General features: G+C 40.6%; 1 protein-coding gene and 1 pseudogene across 1 annotated transcript; both read right to left on the bottom strand.

The window, feature by feature from the left end:
• Nucleotides 1–1,294: 1,294 nt before the first annotated feature.
• On the bottom strand, nt 1,295–2,223 carry LOC141287638 (odorant receptor 131-2-like; annotated as a pseudogene).
• A 3,894-nt stretch (nt 2,224–6,117) lies between these two features.
• Nucleotides 6,118–7,247, bottom strand: LOC141286614 (odorant receptor 131-2-like). Its single transcript, XM_073818663.1, has 2 exons — nt 6,538–7,247; nt 6,118–6,226 (listed from the first exon to the last, which is right to left on the bottom strand). The coding sequence occupies exons 1-2, from the start codon at nt 7,245–7,247 to the stop codon at nt 6,118–6,120; spliced, it is 819 nt and encodes a 272-aa protein (XP_073674764.1).
• Nucleotides 7,248–8,746: the final 1,499 nt, after the last annotated feature.

Below are 8,746 nucleotides of genomic sequence, written 5' to 3'. Positions count from 1 at the left end.
TTATTTTGGGTGAACTGCCAGTAAATTTTAGTCTGATGCGATAACAATAATAAACATTTTCTAGAAAAAGAAAATCTTGTCTGGGTCCAGCTGACCAAAACGCAACATAAGGGTTATATTTATTATAATTTTATACAAAAATATATATTATCTTTTCACTACATGCTGAAGCATCAAATATGACTTGAAATCAAAAAACATATTTCATAGAATATTTTATGTAGAGAGAAGGTATACATTAAATGTATATTTACATAGGAATTATTATAGTAGAACACAGTGACTTATTAATTTATTTATTTTTTTAGATAACCTTGATAATGTGCTTTATGTGAGAACATATACATTAACTGGTTACATAAATGTTACATAAATGCAAGTCATGTTAATGGGTCAAATCAAATAAAAATTTGTCTCTGACAGTTGCAGGTAGGGATGTCCCGATCCGATCACGTGATCGGAAATTGGCCTGATCACGTGGTTTCAGACTCGATCGGAATCGGACGTTACCTCCCGATCAGGGCTCGGATATATATGTATATATATTCTCATTAATTTTTAACACATCTATAGTTATGCGGTGGCACAGAGTTAGACCTCTTGACTCCACACAGAAACACAGCAAACCCTGTGGCAATTGAATTTTTTTATTTGTTTACATGCCTGCCGGGTATTTTAAGTTGAGGTGCTATTTGTTTTTATATTAGACTTTTTTTATATTTACTGTTACATTAATGTCTAGAAGTGAAGAATTTATCTAATTTATTACTTGATTGTTCAAGCTACCTCACAGAAGTGCTCTGTTTGTTAACAGAGTTGTTGAAGTGTTAAAATAAGGTGAATTAAAAAAAAAGAATAAAGAAGAGTGAAGAAACAGATCCAGGATGTTCCTTATTTTTTATGTATTATAGAAGTATCGGATCGGGACTCGGTATCGGCAGATACTCGAAATCAAATGACTCGGACTCGAGGGCAAAAAAAACCTGATCCCTAGTTGCAGGTTACCACTTTTTTCCCAGTGTATGTTTTAGTGTGCCACTAAATGTATTGGAGGTGACACTGTTCATACATGGAAAGAAATATTTTGAGACTCATCATACATTTAAATACAATTTTACACTGTAACACTGTTTGAACGTTGCTTACTGTCTAATCTACTCTGTGATTGTGCTGAAATGCAAAACAGAATTCTAGGGGAAAAAAAGGTTTTACAGCTTGAACATTATGGATTTTTGAATGTGTGAGTGAAACTCAGTTTCCCAGTATTGTCAGGAGTCAGTGCATGAGAGTTCTGCTAATCAGAACAAGCAATGGCTCTCTTGCCACACAACAGTAAACTCTTCATGCACTTTTTAAAATTTTGATCCCTCAAGCCATAAATAAGTGGGCTCAGCAGACGTGGTAAAATGTTGGTGAGAATGAAGTCGCAGAAGTAGATAACAGACTGGTAGTAAGGAAAGAGAGTTGCTAAGGCACTATCCAAGAAAGTCGTGAACAGGGACAATGTACAGAGCAGTACTGTAACTGGACGCCATGCAGCAAAATTGTTCTCCTGGCCTTCTGTGCTTGAGCTGGCTCTGAAGCAGCTGCTTTAGCAGAAAACAGCACTTTGAAATAAGTGTAAAAGAGCAGCAACCACACTATGCACAAGTAGCTGAAGTTAAAGCTAGCATTACTTATTACAAAGTATTCAAAATCAAACATATTGTAGGGTAGGTACATGCTTTTAGAAGTGAAAAAGGAGAGTGGACGAGTATTAAATAGCACAAGCAGGTGCACCACACCAGGCACAGCTCCCACCAGCCAGATGATCCCGATCAGGATTTTGGTGTTTCAGATGGTGCATATTCGTGCATGATGTAGAGGGTAGCAGACGGCCACGAAACGTTCAATTGCCATGCCGGCCAGGTTTAGTGGTGTGTTCTTGTAGACACTGCTTCCAATGAGGAGGATGATGCAGCAGGCAGCAACATTAAAACCTGGTGTTGTGTAAGCAAGTACAAACAAAGTCACAGAGAAAGACAGTGTAATCATGTCATTAATGATCAGCTGTATGTACAGGATATAGCGAGGCTCCTGAGCGAAGACAGGGTTCTTGAAGAAAGTATAAACCAGCAAACTGTTTATACAATTGATAATGATACCAAACAAGACCACAGTGAAGTTTTTAAAAAAAACCTCCCCATAAAATTCTTTGCGTTTGTTAAATTCTGAACTGTTCATTTCACAATCGTCAAGATTTTTAAAAAAAAAGAAACATCCTGTTAAATAATAAATCTATAATATAATAATTTAAAGTTATTTAAGCTATATTTGGGGAAGCAATTCAAAGCAAAGCAAAGCCAAGGTGACATCAAGTAATCCAAAAGACTGGATCTGTATTGCCTCTGCACATCAAAGATATCAAATGTGTTTCTCTGGAATCTCCCTCTATATTTTCTGTAGATGCACTTGAATTAAATATGATCTTATATTGTTGTTGAGTATGCAGTTTGAGTGTTCCCATATTCTCATGTGCTCTACCGTAATGTCACTGCTGAGTCCCTTAAGTCAGAAAAACAAGGAGGTTGAAGCAAACAACTCTCAAAAACAAGTTAACCTTTTGGTTATTTTCAAATCTTAATCAGCTGACTATCTGGTGGAGACTATCTACTTATTCTAATAAAATATAAGATAACCTGAAGTACGTAATCAGAATCCAAAAACTTTTTTATGAATCAAATGATCAATAAATTATTCATAATCTATTGATTCTATACCTAATATTTTTTTTATATCTTGTTTTAAAAAATGTAATGTAAATAAATGCAATACACATTTGGGGGGGGGGTTACCTCTTCAGATCAGAATTGGAAAGATTAAAATTTTAAGTAAAAGGACTGCTATTTAGGAAATAACTTGAGTACAAGGAAAAGTGCTAAAAATGCATTTTTCTATTTTTACCCAAAATAAGGCTCATTAAGGATCATTAAACAGTCTCATATACTGTAATGTTTGTTTACTGTAATGTAATAGATTCATAGAAGTATTAAACTTATCACATTCAAAATCCCTCCTATGGACTAATCCATCTGATATCACTGCAGCTGAATAACATGCAGAAAGAGACGCTTTGACTGATGAAACATGGACAATAAACACAGAATTGGAATGCAATGCTAACTGAACTAGCTTGTTTCACAGTATTGAATTTTATAAAGTATATATTCTGTCTCATTCTTTGACAAGAAGATAAATGGATCCGCAGAAGGTAATTGTTTCAAACACTACTGATGTTACAGTATATAGTGATTTTGAAGCAAAACATGATATTAGTCTTATAAATTGTTGTGACACTAAGCAAACAGTATGTTCATGTATAAGATTATGTGGTTGTTTTTGAGAAGGGTAAGTGAGAGATTTGATAAATTAGGGTTTTAAAACGGTGTGAATAGAAAGGTGCCAGTAAAAAAAAATAATAAATGAATAATAATAATAATAATAATAATAATAATAATAATAATAATAATAATAATGTGTTATAATAATACTGTTATGCCAGGCCAGCAGAGGGAGCCCTTACCCACACTGACTGTTGCTGCTCCCTCTGCTGCCTCTATGGTAGCTTCCTGTTTGTCAGCCATAAGAGACAGACCATGCCAAACACGCAGTGCGAAGAAGTTTGGGGAAAACATGTTGAACCTTAAAAATCTTTTTAAAATTGGAGAGCAGATAATGGGAGATTTGTTTAACTTTTTGAAAGAAACTGGTTTAATGAAAAGGATTTAATTGATTGGTAAAGTTATTATAAAGGTAGAAAGAAGGTAAAGTAAAGTTTGTTTTTTTTTTTTTTTTGAGTCATACCGTGATTAGATGCTTACATTTCTGGCCCACACTCCAGCACAGTAGGTGGCGGATATGCACCTTAAATGCCGGTTGCCACCCGCCATTAAAAAAGACGAAGAAGAAGAAGACACACAGTGCGAAGTATTGTTTTGCTCTTGCGGACTCTACCAAGCGTTTTCCTTGTTCTCAGGTTTTCCAAGTTTCCTTGTTTCCTAGTTTCCTTGTTGTTTTCACTAGCCATAGTTCTGTTTTGTTTTTCAGTCTTAGCCATAGTTTCCTAGTTCCTTGTCATTTGTTACTTTGGACTGCCCTCCTGGATCTTGACCCTCGCCTGTCTTATCGGATTACGCTTTTGTTTTGCCCTGGATGTTCCTGTTTGCTGGTGTTCGACCCTGTTTGCCCTGACCACGATCTGTACAATAAAGCTAGCATTTGGATCTATTGACGCTGTCGTCGAGTCCAGTCTGTAACAGAATACTTCGCCACACCCGGATCCAGCGGCTTTATTCACAAACCAGCTAAACGATGGACACAGTCGACCAGCTACTTCGTCTGCGACAAGGATATCTGCCCATTGAGGAGTACATTCACCAGTTTTGTAAGTTTTCCTATCAAGTACCCTTTTATGATGAAGCGTGGCTTAAGGACTTGTTTCATTTCGGACTTAATGAACCCGCCAAATCAATGCTGCCTGGAGGGGAATTTAAATGCTCATTAAAGGACTGTATGCAGTATGCGTTGTTGCTGTGTGGCTCTCTGTTAACTGTGGGTGTTTTAGAAGAGCCACAGTGCAAGATGTCTGCTAGCTCAGAGCCACAGCACAAGATGTCTGCTAGCTCAGAGCCACAGCACAAGATGTTCGCCAGCCCAGAGCCACTGCATAAGATGGCCGCCAACCCAGAGCCACTGCACAAGATGGCCGCCCTTCCAGAGCCTGTTCACAAGATGGCTACCCTTCTTGAGCCTGTCCAAAAGATGACCATCCTCCCTGAGCCTGTTCACAAGATGTTTCTTGGAATCTTGGAGGAGCTGGACTGCCTGTGCAACCTGATTGGGTTTCAGGTTCTCTTCCAAACTCTTCCAAAATACTAAACTATAGAAGCCACTCCAGCATACCTGTTGTCACTTTCATTTGCACCAAAGCAGGTGAAACTGGTTTACGATCACTTATGTTTCCTAACTGAACACAATTATATCCCTGAAGTTTAAATGACTTGGTATTATACTGTGATGATTAAGTGTTCCCTTAATTTTTTTAAGGGCAGTATCAGCAGAACATTAAATCTTCCCATCGGATATTGTTTAGGTACCCCTCATGCTGCCAAAACAGCTCTGATGCAAAAGGCACCTACATATTGGATGGCCTGACAGTGAACAAATTAACAGCAATTCTAAAAGATCTAAAAGCAAATGCGATTCATCAGACCAGGCTACCTTCTTTAATTGTTCCATGGTTCAGTTCTGACGCTCACATTTGTCACTTATTAATGAATTATTTGAGTCAGTTATTTCTTTTCAGTGAATTGTCAGTAAGTTTTAGTCTGATGCAATACCAAACTTTTTCAGGAAAAAGATAATCTTGCCCAGGTCCAACTGACCAAAACACTACATTAGGACTGAAGCATCAAATATGGTTTGAAATCAAAATACATATTTCATAGAATATTTTATGTAGAGAGAACGTATACAGTACATGTATTTACACAGGAGTTACAATAGTAGAAAACATTGATTTATTTGTTATTTTTTTGTTCACACACTGTGTATTTATATATATATATATATATATATATATATATATATATATATATATATATATAATATGACTGCATCAGCCTAATGAATTACATAAACAGAGGTCATGTTAATGGGTTAGATCAAGTACAAATGAGTCTCTGAAATGACAGTTGCAGGTTATCACTTTTCTCCCAGTGTATGTTTAAGTTCACCACTAAATGTATCAGAGGTTCCACCGTTTACAGATGGAAAGAAATATTTTGAGACTAATCTTACATTTTATTAAAATTTTTCATTTTGATGATTTGTAGATTTTATGAGATAACACTGTTTGAACATTGCTTACTGTATAATCTATGCTGTCTATGCTTAAATACAAAACAGAATTATGAAAAAAATAAAAGATTAACAGCTTAAACATCACAGATTTGGATTGTGTGTGTGAAACTGAGCCTCTCAGCATTGTCAGGAGCCAGAAAATGAGAGCTTTGCTAATCAGAAGGGTAAATGGCTGTCTTGGCTGAGCCACACATCAGTGAACGCTTCATGTACTTGCTACTTTTGATCCCTCATGCCATATATGAGTGGGCTCAGCAGATATGGCACAATGTTGGTGAGAACGAAGGTGCAGAAATAGATTACAGACTGGTAGTAAGGAAAGAGAGCTACAGTGTTCCAACCAATCAGCGTCAGGGGTTTGGTGTTGTGGACTTTCCTACTGGTGCAGGGATGTGAGGGAGGCGGAGCGAAAGTCCACAACACCAAACCCCTGACGCTGATTGGTTGGAACACTGTTTGTTTATCTGTGGAAAGGTTGGTAGTGCCGATTGTTTTTTTGGCATATCTCGGGCCCTAGGCTGACCAGAGAGACGCGTTTTTTTCACAGACAATTTATGGGGCAGGCAGCGAGCGGATCGCGAAGAAAGGTCAGCTGAATTTGACACTTTATGTTTTAGGCTAGAAATCGCTGATACAACCTTTAAGGCCCTATCCAGGACAGTCGTGGACAGGGACAGTGTACAGAGCAATAACTGGACTGCATGCAGCAAAATGGTTCTCCTGGCCTTCTGTGCTTGAGCTGGCTCTGAAGCAGCTGCTTTAGCAAAAAAAAAAAAGCACATGGAAGTGTAGATGAGCAGCACCCACACGGAGCACATGTAGGTAATGTGAATAAAAGCATGACTCATTAAATAGTATTCAAAATCAAATACATTTTGGGCTAGGCACACGCGGCTAGAAGTAAAGAAGGAGAGTGGACGAAGACTTAAGAGCACAAGCAGGTGCACCACACCAGGCGCGGCTCCCACCAGCCAGATGATCCCGATCAGGATTTTGGTGTTTCGGATGGTGCATATTCGTGCATGATGTAGAGGGTAGCAGACAGCCACAAAGCGCTCAATAGCCATGCCGGCCAGGTTTAGTGGTGTGTTTTTGTAGACATTGCTTCCAATGAGGACGAAGATGCCACATATAGCAACATTAAAGGCTGGTACTGTGTAAGTAAGCACAAACAAAGTCACAGTGAGAGACACTGTAATGGTGTCATTGATGAACAGCTGCATGTACAGGATATAGCGAGGCTCCTGAGCCAAGACAGGGTTCCTAAAGAAAGTATATATCAGCAAACAGTTGAGAAAATTGATAATGATACCAAATAAGACCGCAGTGAAGAACAACCTCCCCATAAAATTCTTTGCGTTTGTTCAATTCTGAACTGTTCATTTCACAATCGTCATGATTTACTTTCATGAAATATCCTGTTAATTAAATATCATATATACGTTATAATTGGGAAAGAAATTCAAAGCAAAGCAAAGCCAATGTGATCAAGTAATCCAAAAGACTGATCTATATTGCCTGCTGTCTTCACATCATAGATATCAAATGTGTTTCTCTAAAAAATCTCTCTCTATATTTTCTGTAAATGCATTTGAATTAAATATGATCTTATATTGTTGTTGAGTATGCAATTTGAGAGTTCCCAAATTCTTTGAAGCAAACCACACTCAAAAACAAATTTGTTTTTTTATCTTTTGGTTATTTTCAAATCTTAATTAGCTGACTATCTAGTGGAGCTGATTCTAATTAGATATAAGATAACCTGATTTACAGTAAATTAGTAAATTAATAATCATCTATTATTCATAAACTCTTTTTTTTAATCTTGTTAAATGCAAACCATGTTTCCTATTTTTGGGGGGGGGAATTACCTCTTAAGCTATAGACCACGAATGAAACAAATAATTAGGCAGTCAGCCAGTGCTGAGCAGTCAGCCAGGGTGGAGCAGGCAGAGCGTGCGGTCAGCCATGGAGCAGCAGGCAGAGAGGGAGGTCAGCCACGGAGGAGCAGGCAGAGGGGGCGCTCAGCACGGAGGAGCAGACAGAGCGTGCGGTCAGCCAGGGCGGAGCAGGCAGAGTGGGCGGTCAACCAGGGCGGAGCTGACAGAGTATGCGGTCAGCTAGGGCGGAGCAGGCAGGGTGGTCGGTCAGGGCGGAGCAGGCAGAGCGAGTGGTCGGCCAGGGCTGAGCTGACAGAGCAGGTGGTCAGCCAGGGCGGAGCAGGCAAAGTATGCGACAGCCAGGGAGGACCAGGCAGAGCAGGTGGTCAGCCATGGAGGACCCAAGCAGAGCAGGTGGTCAGCCAGGGCGGAACAGGCAGAGCAGGCAGTGCGGTCAGTCAGCCAGGGCGGAGCAGGCAGGGTGGTCGGTAAGGGCAGAGCAGACAGAGCGGTCAGCCAGGGCGGAGCAGGCAGGGTGGTCGGTCAGGGCAGAGCAGACAGAGCGGTCAGCCAGGGCAGAGCAGGCAGGGTGGTCGTTCAGGGCAGAGCAGACAGAGCGGTCAGCCAGGGCGGAGCAGGCAGGGTGGTCGGTCAGGGCAGAGCAGACAGAGCGGTCAGCCAGGGCGGAGCAGGCAAAGTGGGCGACAGCCAGGGAGGACCAGGCAGAGCAGGTGGTCAGCCATGGAGGACCCAAGCAGAGCAGGTGGTCAGCCAGGGCGGAACAGGCAGAGCAGGCAGTGCGGTCGGTCAGCCAGGGCGGAGCAGGCAGGGTGGTCGGTAAGGGCAGAGCAGACAGAGCGGTCAGCCAGGGCCGAGCAGGCTGGGTGGTCGGTCAGGGCAGAGCAGACAGAGCGGTCAGCCAGGGCGGAGCAGGCAAAGTGGTCGACAGCCAGGGGGGACCAGGC

This window comes from Garra rufa, chromosome 15 (genome assembly GCF_049309525.1).
Source record: "Garra rufa chromosome 15, GarRuf1.0, whole genome shotgun sequence".
Taxonomy (NCBI): Eukaryota; Metazoa; Chordata; class Actinopteri; order Cypriniformes; family Cyprinidae; genus Garra; species Garra rufa.
Note: the sequence above shows the minus strand (reverse complement) of the source record. Positions and strands in the feature narration are given on the sequence as shown.

Excerpts from the sequence above, each read along its gene's own strand:
- LOC141286614 (XM_073818663.1), bottom strand. The coding sequence starts at position 7,247 with ATGGGGAGGTTGTTCTTCACTGCGGTCTTATTTGGTATCATTATCAAT. Across the intron at positions 6,227-6,537 it reads CTGGATAGGGCCTTAAAGGT|TCTCTTTCCTTACTACCAGT; the intron begins TGTATCAGCGAT and ends GAACACTGTAGC.